The 17,804-nt window shown below is 56.6% G+C and overlaps 1 protein-coding gene across 1 annotated transcript; it reads left to right on the forward strand.

Annotated features, from left to right (window-relative positions):
• Nucleotides 1-205: 205 nt before the first annotated feature.
• Nucleotides 206-10,524, forward strand: NPTXR (neuronal pentraxin receptor). Its single transcript, XM_057425329.1, has 5 exons — nt 206-949; nt 7,327-7,549; nt 7,701-7,945; nt 8,258-8,437; nt 8,834-10,524. The coding sequence occupies exons 1-5, from the start codon at nt 368-370 to the stop codon at nt 9,056-9,058; spliced, it is 1,455 nt and encodes a 484-aa protein (XP_057281312.1). The 5' UTR covers nt 206-367; the 3' UTR covers nt 9,059-10,524.
• Nucleotides 10,525-17,804: the final 7,280 nt, after the last annotated feature.

The raw sequence follows: 17,804 nt of genomic DNA on the forward strand, positions 1-17,804 counted from the left end.
TAGCCCGCTCCTCTCCCGCTGACCGTGCATCTCGCACCTGCACTCCGGGGATGGATGCTCGGGATAGGGGGTCCCTAAATCGGGACAAGACCGCCCGGGACCGCATGGCCGAGGGGGACCGGGGGGGAGGCGGGGCGGGGCGGGGCGGGCTGTGCCGCCCGGCAGATATAAGAGCAGCGCGGCGGGGCCCCGGCGCTGATGTTATTGCTGCCGGTACCGTCCGTCCCCACCGGCTCTCTCGGGCTGTTTGTCCGCTCGTCCCTCCCTCCATCCATCCCCGCCCGCTTCGTTTTCTCGCTGTCCGCGGGCTTGGGCCCCCCACGCCGCTGCCACCCTGAAGTTTCTGGCGGTGCTGCTGGCGGCGGGCATGCTGGCTTTCCTGGGGGCCATCATCTGCATCATCGCCAGCGTCCACCCGGCCGGCACCGCCGCTCCCGCAGCCGCCGCCGCCGCCGACAATGACTCGGCCGCCGCCGCTCTCCTGCCCGCCGCTGACAAGGGGCTGGGAGCGCTGCACGGCCCCGCCGAGGCTCTGGCCAGCGCCGGGCCGCGCCTACCCGGGGGGCCGCCGCCGCCGCCGCTCTTCAGCCGCTTCGTCTGCACGCCGCTGAGCGCCGAGTGCCCGGCCACGGGCCCCGCCACCGGCCCCGGCCCCGAGGAGCTGCTGGCGCTGCGGAGCGCGGCGGCCCAGCTGCGCCGCACGGCGCTGGAGCAGAAGGAGCGGATCCGCATGGACCAGGAGACCATCCGGGAGCTCACCGGGAAGCTCAGCCGCTGCGAGGGCGGCCTGCGAGCCCCCCCCGCCGGCGCCGCCGCCGTTCCCCCCGCCGCCGGGCTCCGCGCCGCCCCGCGTCCTGGCACCATGGGCCACCCCCCCGCTGAGCCGCCCGCCGTACGGGAGCTGGAGGAGGCCGTCCGAGCCCTCCAGGACCGCATCGACCGGATAGAGGTGCGAGGGGTGGTCTCGGGGGGATGCGCCAGGGGGAAGATGCTCCCGTGGGTCGGGAGTGGGGAGATGCTCCTGGGGGGATGCTCCCACACAGGCTGTTCCCCACGCCTGCAGCCACGCGCCTCCCAAACCAGCTTGTCCCCCTCCTGGGGCTTCAGGAAGGTTGTCCTTGCTCCACTCACACCCAAGGTCTCTGTCCAACCCCTCGCCCTCAGCCTCACTCTCTACCCTCCATGCAGGGTGGTCCTAGGGCTGCCCCACTTCCCCCCTAGGCTGCACCCACGTAGGGCACCTCTCTGGCCCTGTAACACCTGCCGTGGCCTCTACTGGAGCAGGTTGTTAACTTGGGAACAGATCTTGTTCTTTAGCAGAAAGGTAAATCCCATCTGATGCCATAGCAGTTATGAATGGGACTTCTCCCAAGTAAAGGGCGATGCCATGCACTGTGAGCCTGGCACCCCTTCCTCACATGGCTCATAGGAGCTGCAGAGAGAAAGGGGCAGCCGGAGCACATTGTCGGGCTGTTGGCACCTGGGGTGCACGCCCGGTCCCTATTCTGTAGCAGTATGTGTCCAGCAGGCTCATCCCTGACCCAGCAGCATCAAAGGTGATGGGGCCCATCACAGTGTGTCAGCTTCTTTGGGCTAATGTGGGCTCAGCAGCCACATGGACCTTGGCAGACTGTGCAGGATATGGCCAAGGGCAGTAGTTTGGGCATGGGAGAGCTGCTGGGGGGGCTTGTCTGGTTTCCCTGAGGGGGGCTCACTCCAAATATCCCATCTTTTCTGAGGGCTGTGTTGGCCCCTGAGGTCTGCCAGGAACTGGAGCCACTTGTGAGGGGCTTCCTGCAAGTCATCAACCTCCTTGTCTGCCCATTTGTCTCCCTCTTGCCCTCTCCACACTTCCCTGGAGCGCAGAGCTGGGGGGGGGTGTTGGGTCAGGCAGCACCCCATGGGGTCCCTCTTTGCCCTTCTCTCCCCTTCACAGGGCACAGTAGCAGTGGGGCATGGGTGGAAAATTCAGACCCGCTGAGGTTACAGGCTGAGAAATGAGACTGGGAGAGAAGGTGTTGCAATGGATGGGGGTATGAATGAGGATAGAAAGACAGCGAAAGGCAAGTAAACACATGCACACATGAGAGAAAAGAGCTGGAGACTGAAGGAGGCACCTGTGGGTAATGCTCACACATGCATGAAGACAAACACAGGGGCATGCCAGGCACGTGTGGGGAGATGGGGACATGCAGCCTGGCTTATCATAATGCCAAGTAGCCAAGGGGAGAGACAGAACCACCCAAAAGAACCCTGCAGCCCCAAACAAACAGATTCCCACAAGCAGGATAACAGACCCAGGTTAAGAAATGCATGTGCAGACAGCAGGCATGCTAATTCAGAAATAAAAGGGGGAAAACAAGTCCCTGCACACACATACCAGCTGCCCTGGCGCCTCTCCTGGGGTTTCTGGTGATGGTGGGAAGTTTGGGGTGATGGAGGGTGAAGCTCACAAGGGCTGGAGCAGACTCTCTCATGCACCCAGGGAGCATGAAGCGATGCTGGGTCAAGGCTCACACGCCCTCACTGATGAGGAAGCCAAGCAGCATGCTGCTGAAAACATCCCTTCCACAGTGCTGAGGACCCGAGGATCCCCAGGGTGCTCTGCAGGGATATGCGGTGCCCTGTGGCTCGGCCAGGCCTGCCAGCTCAGGAAATAGGGCAGCGTGTCACTGTTGGGAGGGACTTTGTCCCGGCTCCATCCTGCTGTGACACTGGAGCTGCTCAGGCTGGCCTGGTGACAGCTGAGCCCTGGGGTCACACCTCAGCTGTGCAGGGATGGTTGCTTGTGGCCTCCCACCCTGGCTTGCCTTTGTCCCTCCCCACACCTAAAACTTGGTAGTGGGGTACCTGCGCCTCTCCATCCCGCATGGCTCCATCTGTCAGCACCAGGAGCCTTCCTGAGGTATTCTGTGGCATGTGGGGTACCCCCAGCAGCTCCCCTAAAGGGCAATGGTGATCACCCCATAAGGTGACCTGGATGGGGATGGTCCCAGGGTGGCTGCCAGTATGCTGGAGGCTCTGTGAGAGCCAGCGGGAGGGGAGAAGAGTAAACGCTGTTGAAGCCTGGGGTGGCTTAGTCTCAGGAGAGGGATGACACAAAATGCCATGGAACCCCTGGGAATGCTGCATCCCTGGGCATCTCGCAGTGGGTTTGCCAGCAGGGATTACTCCTGGAGGCTCTGGAGCTGGGGTAGCAGGGAGTGGCCTGGATCTGGATTAGATCTGGATTAGATCGCTGGTCTAATCCAGGCACTCCCGGCCATGGCCATAAGGCATAACAAGATTTATTGATGTGCTGAAAAACCTATTAAGTCATCTGATTCTTAATTTTGGTGGCACAGTAGCAGGGCTTCCCAGGACAGATGCAGGGAGAGCCCTCACGGGCTTTCTTGTTGCCCCCTGCCACTTCAGTGAGGACAGCCAAGTGCTGGTGCAGCGTTCACATGGGGACATCTTCCCTCACCTCCTCCTAACCCTTCCCGAGGCATCACTCCTCTTTTCCTTGTGTGCAAGAGCCTGGCTGGGCTTTTTCCTCCTGGTTTTAAGGGATCCCCCGCTGCTCTCTGCACGTGCTCGTATTCACTCAGGTGCATCTTGGCACAGAGAGCGGTGGCCCCAGATGATCCTTTTCCATGCTTTTAATTACTGTTGCCAATGGAAACAGAGCAGTTTTGGAGTGGAGAGGGAACTGCCTTGCCTGCCTGGGCTGTGCAGGGGTCCAGATGCCCCTTTCCTCCCTGTCATCCTATTACTTGTAAGGGAGCGGAGTGGCAGCTGGACAGCCTGGTGGTGTTTGTAGGAAGCCTGGCCCTGGCAGAACTGAAACAGCCTGTTTGCTCCTCAGCTGATGTGTGGCTGTGCTGTTGTGGCTGGTGAGCTCGGTATGTCCATCTCTGGCAGAGCAAGGATGGGGAACCCCAAACTCAGAGTCCTGAATGAGACTTGAAGAGGATGGGATCAGCGGTGAGTTCTACTCTTATGAGGAGAAGGAGGAAAAGGCCAATGCATCCCTGCTCATTCCCTACTGTGGGCGGTCCCTCATGGAGTTTTATGACCCTCAAGCTCCTGCCTGGGTCTGAAAGGGTCCAAACAGGTGCCAGGGTCTGAAAACTCCCTGTGCAGCAAGTGTGCTATCCTGCAGCAGCAGCCATGGAGGACCTGCGAGCAGGCGGGGAGGATTTGTGAGCCTGGGGAAGGGACCAGGGCTGCTACGTGTGCATGCCCAGCTCAGCATCCTGCTTCCTGGGATGGGCTGGGACATCATCCCGCAGGCATCATCCTGGGGTCCTGCCGTGTCCTGGAGGCTAAGGTGGGATCTTGCATGCCATGGCCGAGGGGGAGCTGCGGGTCCCAGATTTGCCACTGCATTAGTAAATGAGGTTCTGATCTCCTTACATAAATCAATGCGCATTTGCTGACCGAGGGCTACAGCCCGAGCGAGAGAGCCCCCTGCCCCCAACTCCTCCTTCCCACCCCCCCGCCAGCCGCTGACATTTAATGTGATTAATATTACCTGGCATCTTTCAATCTCTTTTGCCATCTCCAGTGGCCAAAAACCGTCCCCCGCACCCGCTGCCCACTCCCCTGCTGCCTGTGCCGCGGCAGATGGGAGCCGGGCGCCTGCCGAACAGCCGGGGAGAAGGCGCTTCCCCCCATTCCCCTCCACAAAGGTCACTGCGAGATAATAGCTGCACATCGAGCGTTAGTAATGCTGCAAATGATTTGATCTGGGAGAAGGATGCTCTAGCAGCAGCTCGGAGATGTGGAGGATGGGTAGGGGATGCAGCCCAGCCCAGCACCAGGACAGTCACCCAGCACATCCCGGCTGTGGGGAGATCTGGTCTCCTGTCTGAAGGGATGAGGATGGCATCTGTTGGGATGATGGGGTGGCTCCCAAACTCTGCCAGATGAGGATACCAGCTGTATCCTCTGCCAAAAGGAACATGAGGTCAGCAATGGTTTAGCCAACCACTTGTGTGTGGTTGTTGGTGCCCTGGCTGCCAGTCTGGAGAGGCCGGGAACAGTTGGAGAAGAGGGATGGGGAGACAAAAACTCAGAAAGGGGGATAGAATTGAATAAAAGGGGAAAGACAGCATGTGTGTGCATGGAGGGGAGCATCAGGACGAGATGCTCCAAAGGCAGAGAACCGAAAAAGCCATAGGGAGAAAAGTTATAGAGGGAAGAAAATAGCAGCGGGGAGAAAAGAAGGAGGAAGGGAGGGTGAAAAAAGCTCTCCGTCATTACTGAATAATGTAGGGCAGGCTATTGGGGGCTAGCTAGCACGACAAAAGCTCCCAGCCTTTTCTTTTTTCGTCATTAACAGATGGAGCCGTGCAGGAAAGCAGAGACGTAGGCTCCAAACCCGCAGCTCGAGCAATCAAAGCGTGTGGCAGACGGGAGCGTGCCAGCCCCCGCTGCAGCCAGGCGGCCCGAAGGGATGAGAGATGCTGTTGGAGCCTGCGGGATGGGAACATAGAGGCAAAGGCGAATCTCATCCCTACCAACACCACTGGCTCTGCTTGGTTATGAGCACAGGCAGCTCTGGGTGGGAATTATCCCTGTTGGGAGGAAGAGAATTAACCTTTCCACTCACCCTTCCATCCCTCCCAACATCTCTCCCCTGCCTTTCAGCCCGCTGCAACAGTGGGTATCCAAGAACACCTGTGTCCCACTATCTACCCACCCCCCAAAAAAAAAAGGGCTAAAGCCCCTTCCCTGTCAGCTAATCCCTCCCTGTCTTACAGAGACTGAAAGTAGGAAACCCTTTGCTGGGTGTTTTTCCCTCCCATTTGCAAGAGCATCCCCAGTGCTGCCAGAGCAAGCTGGCATGAGGACTAGCATTTGGTCAGGGCTGGCCGATGTCCCCTGCGCAACCTCTCTCTTCTTGCTGGGTTTTGGTTTTCCACGTTGGTTTTCCTCACAAAACCTGTAGGATTGCCCTGGCTGGGGGCTCTTCCAGCCCCAGGGCATCGCAGCCTCCTTCTTCTTTGTGTATCGTTACCTGGCGCGTGGCTATTTGTGCTCACATCAACCCCATCTCCTCACTTCCTCTCTCCCTGCTACCTTCTTCCTGCTGCTTCCATCCTCCAAGGTTGCCCAGCCAAACCAGGCTTTCCTCTCCCTTCCACTCCCCTCTGCTGTTCATGACGGATAGCAAAGACTGGGGGTGACATTGGCAGGCATCCCCCCATTCATCTTTCTGTGCATGATCACCAAATCTTGTCCATCCTGGTAAAGAAGGATATAGGGAAGAAAAAGCTGGAAGCCACAACCACTGATGAGTTGTTGACCTCCTCCAGGCCAGCTCTGGGGCCATACGGGTCTGTCCAGATCAGCAGAGATGGCATCACCTCATGTCCCACCAGCCCTGCTGAAGCAGCTATTCAGACCCCTCTTGGTGCTGGCACGGTTGCAGTAACCACTCCAACACTTAAGGAGAGACCTGACAGCATGGACAAGATGGTCACCATCTTTCGAAGCCCATGGCAAAGCAACTAACACCCAGAGGACATGGGGAAGGGAGAGGGTTCCCATTTACAGAGAAGCCCCAGAGTCATGGCAAAGGGCCATCTTCTCCCTTCCAGCCTGGTTTTCTTCCAGCTGGGATGGGGTCTCCTGGTGGGGTGGGATCTGGGATCTTTGCAGGTGCAGCAGCAGCTGGGAGCATCTTTGCCAGAGGAAGCGGTTTGGATCAGCCAAGGGAAGAGATTTGGTCTGGGTTTTAACTTGGGGACAAGATGCTCTTGATGTCCCCAGGTCATATCTTGAGGACCAGAGACATGATAGCCTGGCCACTGGCTCCACTTCTCTGAGACATCCCGATGGCCTGGGAGCAGCTGGCTTGCAGAGAGCTACCTGCCTGACATGGCACGGCTGAGCTGGGATAAAAGGATTACAGTCCTGTTATGTGAGATTGACACACTGGCCTTGGTGAAGCAGCCTCACGAGCAGCAGAAGGGGAGGTCTGAGCTCTTTCCTGCATTGTTTCCTCCTCATGGGAGGCTGCCTGCAGCAGCAGAGCCAAGGGATGACCCAAGCGCCCATGTAGCCCATCCTTACTCTGGCTCTGAAGTCATTAAAGCCTGGCAGAAAGTCATTAAGAGCAGCCAAACTTCATTTTGCAGTAATTAACTTAAATGGGGGCCCTGAGAGGGGAGGTGCAACATCAGCTGGAGAAGACCCTGGTATAGAAGTGGGGTTGTGGTCCCAGTGCTCCCTGCAGTGGTGCAGGCTGGGCACATCCTTATTTAACCCCTTACAGTGACACCATTTTGAGTTTTCTCTCCCTCCTTTCCTCCTGGTCGTGGTGGCTGCCAAGTGCAGCAGGAGCTGCCAGCCCGCACCAATGGCTCAGCACCCACTGTCCCAGCGCTCGCCCGCGATGCCCTCCACACCAAGATGGAGCAGTTGGAGGAGCAGCTCCTCTCCAAGATCCTGACCCTGCAGAAGGAGCGCCAGGCCGCCAACACCGACCGCAACCAGCACCAGCACGACATCGAGAAGGAGCTGAGCTCCCTCCAGAACAGGGTGACGGAGCTGGAGCACGGTGAGTCCTGCCCGGCAGGGATGCAGGTAGTGCAGGGAGGTCCCTACCCCAATGTGCATCTCCAGAACAGCCCCAGGATGGGGCCACCCTCATCCCAGCGACGAGTTCTGCTGACCCTCCTCTCTCCCTCCTCCCCATCCTTGAAACACAGGACCACAGGGCTACAGCCCTCCCGATGCCTTCAAGGTGACCATCCCTGTGCAGAACAACTACATGTATGCCCGCATGAAGAAGAGCCTGCCAGAGCTCTATGCCTTCACCATCTGCATGTGGCTGAAGTCCAAAGCCCTGGGGGGGCTCGGTACCCCTTTCTCTTACTCAGTCCCAAGCCAGCCCAATGAGATTGTGCTGCTGGAGTGGGGCAGCAACCCCCTGGAGCTGCTCATCAATGACAAGGTCAGCCCAGCCACAGGAGGGGTGGGAGGAAAGCCCCTGCCCTCATTTCCCCTACTTCACCCCCCCTGGGAAATGATGCTCCTGGGGATACTGGTGTGGGGGAGCTGGGAGGAAGGGGCCTGGAATGGAGGGGGAGGCAGAACAATGAGGAGGATGGCTCACTGGGGTGTGTTCTGAGAGGGAGAAGCAGTACTTTGGGGTGTCTGTAGAATTTGGGGTGCTATCACCATGGGGTTTACCACCTGCTCTGCAAGGACACCAGGGTCCCCCGGCAGTCCCACCGAGCACTGGGCTCCTGCTCTTCTCTCAAAGGTTGCCCAGCTGCCCCTGAGCCTGAAGGACAAGGCCTGGCACCACGTCTGTGTGGCGTGGACCACCCGGGACGGCAAGTGGTCAGCATACCAGGACGGCGAGCAACGGGGTGCCGGTGAGAACCTGGCCTCCTGGCATGCCATCAAGCCTCAGGGCGTCATCATCCTGGGCCAGGAGCAGGTATGTGCCACCCCAACACCGAGATCTGCTGGTTCACCTTGCTTTGGTGTGAAGCTGGCCAGGGGGCAGCCCCCAAATGGGGAGGGGGCAGGGGTTGCTATGGGCAGGAGCACTGAGGATGCCACGTTGGCAGCTTGGGCAAGGAGCTCTCCTGCCTGCTCAGCTGACCTCTGCGCTGCCTGCAGGAGCACACTGTCTTCTCTTCTCTCTTCCCTCTGTCCTCCATTTGCTCCTCACCTTGTCTTCTATCTCCTTCATGCATCCATCCGCTTCCCTCATTGCCATTGGGCATCTCACTCTGTTGCTCCCGAAACTTCTCCCTCTCCCCCTTGCACTGTCTGCCCACTGGATGTGTTTCCCTTCTCCTGTCCCACCACCTCTCCTGCTCTTTCCCAGGACACGCTGGGAGGACGCTTCGATGCCACGCAGGCCTTCGTGGGGGAGCTGGCGCAGTTCAGCGTGTGGGACCACATGCTGGCACCGGCGGAGATCCTGGCCTTGGCCAACTGCACCTCCCGCCTCCAGGGCAACGTGATCCAGTGGGATGACCAGGCAGTGGAGGTCTTTGGGGGTGCCAGCAAGGGCAGCTTTGCTGCCTGCGAGGAAGGGAGGAAGGCATGAGCAGTCCCTCACCCCCTCCCCAGTGCCAAGGAGCCCTGTGGCAGCCCCAATGCAGGGAGCCCCTTTCTCCCCTCCCAGACCACCGAGCCCCCTGTGCTGGCATCCTGGGAGGGAGAGGGGCTCCTGGCGGCCTCCCTCTTGACCCCACACTGATGGTGTGGCTTTTCCCCCCTCCTAGCATGCCTGCCTCTGGGTCTCACCTTGCCCCGCTTCTGTTTTGGGAGGACCTTGCCATACCCACAGGTATCGCTGGTATGGTGAGGGTCCCCGCCTTGTCAGCACCCCCAGAAGGGAGTAGGAAGGAGACTTCCATCCACCCAGAGTATAGTCTGGCCTCGGCGGGGTGCCAAGTGTGCAGCCACCCTGCCGAGCACATCCCCTTTCCTTATTTATTTATAGTGCCGCACTCTCTCGTTACTGTGAGCCTGTACTCTGAATGAGCCCAAAGGCTTGGCTGCGAGGATCTTCCCCTCCGGCCCCATCCCTCTTCTCCTGCTGCCCTGGTTTGTCAAGTGTGGCCCTGGGGAGAACGAGGGAGGATGGTGGGGGATCGGTAGGGCAACGCAACCCCCAGTACACGAGGAGTACTCCTGCCTCTGCTGCCTGTTCAGGCAGGGTTGTCTGAGGGGCATCAGGCTTTAGAGGCAGGAAGAAGCAGAATGGCCAACCCCCTCAAGATGGGAGATCAGCTGGCCACCAAGGGAATGGGGGAAAGGGGCAAAGCATCTTCCCCAGCCCTGGCCAAGGGGGAAGGAGTGCAGCAACTGCCGTTGAAGGGAGCAGAAGCAAGAAGAAAAGGAGATGGAGGATGGTGGTGGCTGGGGGAACCCTGCTGTCTGTCTCCCGCCCTTTTGGGCACTGGACTGTGTTGCTGCCCTTGCCTTCTTGGTCCCCTGCTTTGAGCTGCTCCTCACCAGAGACAGGGCTGCCACCAGCCTTGGACTGGGAGGGTGATGGGGCAGGCTGGTATTTTCCCTGTGGAGTGCCTGAGAATATGCTGTTTCCATGCTGTGCGGTGACCAACGTGTAGATGTGTGAGTGCGTGTGAGTGTCTGGGGAGGGTGGGAGGGTTACTTCGGGGGTCTCATGGTTGCTCAGTGCTTTGCCCAGCTTCCAGTGCTTCCCATTACCCCAAGCCCCATTTGTGCTTTTGGTGACGGCCTCCCCTGTGCCCAGCAGAGGTGAAGCAGGGAGAGGGGACAGCCCACCCACCCAGCATCGCCTCCCATAGCATCCCCACCACCAGTGGGGTGACTCAGCCTGCCGGGGGGGGCACATGGTGGGGATGGGGCACAGCCCTCGTGCCAAGTGGGAAACACTGTGATCTTCACTGGGCTGCCCCCTCTTCCTCACCTGCTTGTGCGCTTTCTCATGCACGCTTGTGACGGGCCCCTGATGCGCGGCAGTGTTGGGATGTTTTTTTGTAAAGCTGATCGTGAACAATAAACGTGATGTTTTCTGTTGGAGCCTCCTGAGGGATACGAGGTCACTGTGGGGACGGGGGGGACCGAGTGGCCCAAGCCGAGGCGTCCTCCCCTGGGGTGCTTAGGGTGGCATCCCTCAAGGGAGACAGCCAGACCAGCAGCTGTGTGGCTGCCATTACAGAGATACCATCACAAGGGTCTGGGTGTTGCTGCCCAGGGTGGGGGTGTCATTGGGCAGCTCTCACCTACCCTGTTGTGGAGCAGCACGGGTACAGGCTGTTGCTGGGGAGGTGGGGGAAGCACCTTTCCACTGAGGAGGAACCCCCATCCCAACAACAGGAGAGCAAAAACCATCTACAGGTCAGTCTGGGATGGCAAGGAACTTGTGACAGGTATAAACCTAATCAGGCACTAGTAATGAGTTCCTGACCTAGCTAGGCACAGCTCTTGAAGCCACCTATCCTAGAGTAACCTGCACCCAGGTCTGCACTATTCTTTTGCCCCTCAGGGGGTCCTGTCCCTCCTTCAAAGGCACAACCTCACTAATATTTAGGGAACACAGTGCCAGAGGACACTGTTTTCCCCAAAGCTCTGCCATCGCTGAGACAAAACCATCACCCCATCTCCCACTTCTCCTTCTGGAGGGTATTTAATGCACTAAAACAAAGCCTGGAGCTGTTGCCTTCAGCCCTTCAGCACATCTCGAATTTGAGAGTTTTTTGGAAGGAAAAAGAAAACTCTGAGTACACACTCCAGCTGAAGCACACACTCAAGGGCTTTGCTGAGCTGGAAGCTCAACCCCATCACTAACAGAAGGGGGTTCAAGTAGGCGACCCCTTCTCTCATGCACAAAAGTAACAGGAACATAATTAGAAGGACAGCATTTTTTAGAGATGGAAACTCCCAAAACCATTGCTTGGGTCACAAACTTCAGAGGAGGCGAAATGGGGAAGGGGGACTGGTCCAGAAGATTCTCCTATGAAAACTGCAGGAGCCCTGTAAGGGGACTGCTGGGGCTGCCAGCCAAGGCAGGAGACATGTGGGAGGATGAACAAGGATGGAAACAGCCTGTCCACTCCTGTAAGCTACTGGCATAAACCCCATCTGCTCCGGCACCCGGAAACCCAGCCCATGCCGAGATCTGTGCAAGCCTCCATCAGAAAAGCAGAAACAAAGGCGATGCCAGGAGACGCTCGGGCAGGGACTTGGGTGCTGCCCTCCGCCTCCCCGCCAGAAGGTGCTGGAGTGATCCCAGCCCCAGCAGCATTCCCAGGACATGTGGATCTGTTACTTCTGGGAAGGGAGTAAGCCCAGTGTCACAGCTTCTGTAGGGTGAACTCTTGCCCCCCTAGAGGTTCACAGCCAGTTGAGCAGACCGGGGGACACACAGGAAAAGTTGATCTAATTTATCCAGGCATTTTAAGAGCTTACAGCAAATGCCTCCGTATAAGGCTCATCAGGAACCAAAGGCATTATGGAAAGATTAGAAACTGGCTGGGAGCAGAATATTAAGAGTAGGAATAAATATTTGATTTCCATCCTTCTCTGCAGGAAGCAGAGGCTGCTCCTCACCCATCTGGGGAAGAAGAGAGCAAGACGGGACCATTTATTTTTGGTAAGCCAAGCCTTGCAAGAGCTGCAAGCCTGCGACAGGGCTTAAAAGGTGGAAGAAACAACAACTTAATGGTGTTGCTGGCTGGAAGGAGTAATTACAATGACTTCCACATATTGCTTGCTTCTAAATTAACCAGGAGCACTCAGGAGAAGCCCTGTGTCTCTCTAAGGGCAGCGGTTAGAAAACAACATTATCTTGTGTGGTGACACAATAAAGCAGCAGCCTGTACCTGTGGTGGGGGGAAATGAAGGAAACTTTTAACAATGGCATGGAGAAGATCTTGTGGTTGGGGATGATGCACTCATCTGGGACACTGTATTGTGTCTGGATACCTAAGATGGGGGGCAAAGAGATAGAGGAAACCCAAAAGATGGGCAGAGCAGAGACAAGGGCACTGTCAGGCTGTGGTGGCTCAGTGAGGGCTGGCCCAGGAGGAGCTGGTGGGGCAGATAGGCGGATGCAATAGATACCACCTGCATGGTCTCCTCTATCTGCCCACCAAGGGGCTGTTAACACGCTTCAAGGAGAGGAAAGGGACTGCACTTTTCCTTCCTAATCTGCATGACTTGCTGCTGCAGGGCTTTCTGGAGGCCAAGAGTTTAACCAGACTCAACCCCCCAGCCCCGAAAGGGCTTTGTGCTGCAGCAAAGAAGACCAGGTCTAACACAGCAACAGGAAACCTTCAGGCCTGGTGGCTGTTAATTATCAGGTTTGAAAAAGGAAACGCAATTCCTGAACCCCTCCAGCCGCTGCCCAGCTCTCCAGAGGGCACCATCAGCCGTGCAGGCTCTGCCTGCCCAGGAACATGGGCAGCACTGGGATCCCTGCCTTGGGGTGGGCTTTTGGGAGCTCCTGTGCTCTCTAACATGTGCAGCCTCTGCTCTGGGCTTGCAGGTTGTGGCTGCCTGTGGCAGGTTCCCTCAAACGAGGTCAAGCCATCCCATGCTTTGTCCCCAGGAGGTGACAATTCCAAGGTCCCCATTACCCGCACTGACCTAGCAAGGGGGGGGGTGGTGCCTTTATTGCCTCCTTATGCCTCTCCATCCTGGTGGGAGCCTCCTCCACTCCCTCCCGGAGCCAGGAAAGCTCATTAAGACTCGTGTGGTGCTTGCACGAGGAACGCGCCGTGCTTCCAGAGCATCTGGCACAGCAACGGCCCCCACACGGCTGCTAGTGCTGCGGCAGAAGGCCTTACTAGAGGTAGCAGCTGTTACTAGAGGTAGCAGCTATGGAATCATGTGTGGGGCACTGCTTTCCCAGCAGACCAAAGGATCTGGCTGTCCCAAAGGAGGTTGCTCTCTCCAGAGTAGACGGCTGGGCTGCTTTTTGTTTCCATCCATTCCTGCACATCAGCATCCGCATTTGCCTTCCCTCAGCTCAATGCAACATGGTGGGGCTCTGATCCCTGTGAAATGGGGCTTCAGCATCTCCATGGGGCCTCCTGAGTGCTCCTCCTGCCTCCGGAGAGCTGCAACATCCTACCCACCCCGGGGCAGCTGCAAGGGGGACCTCGGTGTGTCCCAACACCTCACCAGGGACCTCTGGTTATACCCAAGGTGGTGCAGAGCAGTGCTCAGCACCTGGACTGTGGGTGACAGGCAGGAGAGTGATCCCTACCCCTCTGCATTATCACAGAGAGGAGATGGGGCACAGCAAGGCCTGTGCCCACAGGGTGATGGGAAGGTTCCAAAACCTGGGCAGAAGAAGCCCTCTGCCTGATGAACAGTCAGTCTGACATGTGGTCTCCTCCTGCTGTCAACAATGGGGATGGGTAAGAGAAAGTGTGAGACAGTATGTGTTACATATACATATATTTTGCAGTTGGTGGTTACGTTTCTGTTTCTCAGCTGAGGAGTACAATGCAGTCTAATGTCAGGCAGCAAACAGCACTTCTCTGTTTTAAAGCATTTCACTGGGGCTGCTGAAGCAAAGGGCTGAAGGAGTCTCCATCTGTGATAAGTGGTGAATAAAAAGGACCAGACAAAGCAGAGCATCAATTACAGCTCCTTACAGATGCAGAGGGACAAATCAGACACTTGCTCTGGACTCACCTTCACCTATAGATGAGCACTTGGTGTCTTTGTGTGGAAACTAAAGACAGAGTGACATGAAGCTAGCCATGTATCTGCCTTTTCCACTAGCACCTAAGGGACCAGCATATGTGCCTGTGTTGGTCCAACAGGGCTTTGACTGGCTTGCAAGGTTTTAGAGAAGCAGACTGCAGAAACCCTGCACTTGGGGGTCCAGAAATGAACTGCTCAGCTCTTGGTAAGCCATAGCAGATGGAGACAGGCCAGCGGGATGCTCTCCTTCCTCAGGAGGCATCTCTACCTTGCAGTCCTGCTGTATCCCTCACCACCATCACGAAAGACACAGTGTTCCTGGCCTTCAGCCCTCTGCAGTGTTGGGTTTGGCCATTTTCCCTTAGCTTTTCACCTAGGAGCTGCTGATGAATAATCCTTACAACCAGTCCCAGCATTTCCCAAGGGAAGCACTCCCTGGGGACACATTGATCAAAACCAAAGCACATTTAATTGAACCCAGAATCACAAACACATGCAAGCTCCCCCTCCCCACACACACGGACATATACACACACCGGCTCACACTGACTCGCTGCTTAGGAGCAAAAGTGGGTGAACTACACAGGGATTAAAGCATGAAAAAAGCCACAGCAAGAATACGATGCTTGAAAGCGCTGTGTCCCTGGAGAGATTAGAGTAGCTGCCTGGAGATAAAGTAACGATGATGGAAAGATCTTCTCCCTCACAGAGATTCTATTCCTAATTATCTCCTCTGAAAAAAAAAAGATCTCCCAGCTTTTATCCGTCTCTTAATAATTTCAACTCTGCGCCTGCCTCATTGCAAGAGGTCGATGCTTGCTGAAAAGGAGAAGGAATTGGTGCAGGAGGTAGGAGCGGTAAGAGAACAGGGGGGACAGGAGGCAGTGCTTTATTTCTGTCACCACCAGCGGCAAAGGCAAAGGGGAAGATGAACGATCACTGCAGTGTTGTCTTTCCAAGCCCAAAGGCAGCCTTGCTGCCTCCACCACTTGCTTTGTCAGGCAAACAACCAGGATGCCTGATCCACTGCTACTCTAGCAAAAGAGACAAGATGTCTTCCCTATGGTTGTAGGGCAGTGGAGGTGAGGGAAGAGGAGTTCTTCATGAGCTGGCAGGGGCAGGAGTGTGCCCAGACAGTTCCTCCCCCAGTCTTTTCCTTCTCACACAGCTAGGAAGCGCTTATTCTTTCTGCAGCCAGCCAGCACCGAGGACGTTTCAAACATACACCAGCCAGAAGACTGCAAGAAACATCAGACCCCATGGCAGGGGGTTGAAACTGGTTGAGTTTTAAGGTCCCTCCCAACCCAAACCACTCTGTGATTGTATGATCAAGCCACAAGCCACCCCACAAGACAAGGATGGACCCCATTAGAGACTCAAGCATCATGCCCAGCAGCTAGGGCTTTGCACAGCAGAAACCTTTCCCCTCAGTGTTATGCTGGAGCATGCTGCTTCTCCACCTGTATGCATTTCAAACAAATACAATCCTAGACCCCAGGAAACTGCTTAAGCCCTGGTTTAGAGGCATTCAGTGTTCAGCTAGCAGGGTGCAGAGACAGCACAGGTTCCCTAGAGAGCCGAGGTCAACGAAAACCTCAAAGCAAGCAGACCCTGCACACATAAAGGCTGTGGAGGGCGGGAAAGCGGCGATGAGGTTAGTGGGGATGGGGATTACCATAACTGTCTTATTTAGCAAACTGAGCTGTCTTATTGAGCAAACTCGGACCCATACTCACAGCGGCTGCCTCTCCCATACAATGAAAACATTAAAAGCCACTGAACTGCCCCAAACTGCTCCAATATTTACCCTTGTTTAGAACAAAAAGCATAACTATGCCCCAAAAGGGGTTTAACTTAGGAAACGATCAAGCCACCAAGCAGTTCGGCCGCGGGTGCTGCTCAGAGCCCATCCCTGGTAGCAGCCCAGCCGAAACCCAGCCAGAAACCCTGGAAAAGGCGGGAATGCCGGGAACCTCCTGGAAGCCCCTATTCCAGCCGCAGGCCAGGGGAGGGCGCCGGGCCGAGACGGCGAGAAGACCCGGTTAACGACAGGCACCCCGCAGCCAACCCCGCCGACACCGCCCAAAGCCCCGCGCGGTACCCGACACTGCACCCCACCAATCAGATGCGCAGGCGGTGAGCTCGCATCCAATGGGCGGCGAGGTGGGTGGGACTTCCTGAGCCGGTTGCTACGACAAGCACGACTCTTCCTTAGCAACCGGCGCTGGGGTGGTGGCGCTGGCCGCGCAGGTGAGGCCGCGCCCGGAGTCCGCTCGTTCCCTTCCCCGTGGTCTGCTGAGGGCCGCCTGACGAGCCCCTCTTTCCTTTCTTCCTGTGGGGCTGATGTCGGCGGGCCGACGTGAGGGGGCCGCTTCGGGTGTGCGGCCCTCTCAGACCGTGTGTCCACCCTTTGGTGATGCCACTCTGGGTGCTCTTCCTTGACGTGCGCCCTCGGTGTCCGGTGGCTCCGGGAGCTGCTGGGGCTGTGGTGTAGCTTTCCCGACCCACGGCCTGCCTCCCTGTCCTTTCTTTTAAGTGGCTTCTCCCCGTGGAAACCGCCGCCGGCCAATGGGGCAGCCCCCGGCCCTCCTCGGTCTGTGGCCCCGGGGTCGTCCTAGGGAGAAGCTGGGTATTGAAGTGGCGCGCGGTGTCTTCCTTGCTGAGAAAGGCAGGTGCCAGCCAGGCGGCTGTTCTGTCCTGTGGAGGTTGTGGTGGGGATGTCTATAGGTCTTATAGTCCCCCATGTGAGCTGGTAGTCTGTTAAGAGTTGGTGCTTTAGCCAGCATCTCTACATGCTCGGCATAAATGCTTGGTCTGTGTAGTGGCTTGACACTATGTTTGTTTTGGTTTTGATACCGGGTCACCCTTGTTTTTTCTGAGTAGGAAAGTGCTTTGAGAGAACCAGAGGGAAGATAATAGAATCACAGAATGGTTAGGGTTGAAAAGGACCTTATGATCATCTAGGTCCAAGCCCCCCTGCCATGGGCAGGATGACAGTGAAGTGTTCAGAATCTGCCAGTCAGAAAGTGCTGTGTCTGTGCTTTGCCCAGGTAGAGGCAGGTCGGTTAATTGGACCCAGAGGCATGGTCAAGCTTTCCCATCTGGTCCTCCGGAGCTGACAAATGCTTGGGGATGTGAGGAGTGAGTGCTGAAACCAGACCAAGATGTTCCTGTTATTTCTGTCCAGACATGTACAATAATCCTGTTCCTGAAATACTCTTATCCTTCAGTTGTCATGCACAGGCTGAAACCCTCACAGATAATAGTGTCCTGGGAAAATCTTTTTGGAATTAATCAATAGGCTGATGTATTGTTCTCCCGTCCCTTGTCAGAAGCTGTACCCTGACTCGGCTCTTCCCTCCAGTTCAACTGGTGCTTCTGGGAAACGCTGTGCTCTTGGAGCCTTGTTTATGGAAAATGATATGATTTTTCAATTTGTTTGCATTAATGGTCTGTAAGATAACACTCTTAAGCGCGTGGGGGGTGAAGATGGTAGTAAGCAACAGCAAGTAACCAAGATGGGTTTAAAAATATCCTTGTAAGAGTTTATTGGCCTTCCATTTTAATTCAGAGCTTTCTTACTCTTTTCTGTGTTTGTTTTTGTTCAAGCAGCATCCTCTGGGCCGAGAAGATTCCCCTCCTGC

Source organism: Pezoporus wallicus, unplaced genomic scaffold (genome assembly GCF_028554395.1).
Source record: "Pezoporus wallicus isolate ANWC-B61680 ecotype Strahan unplaced genomic scaffold, APGP_CSIRO_Pwel_v1 contig_8110, whole genome shotgun sequence".
Taxonomy (NCBI): Eukaryota; Metazoa; Chordata; class Aves; order Psittaciformes; family Psittacidae; genus Pezoporus; species Pezoporus wallicus.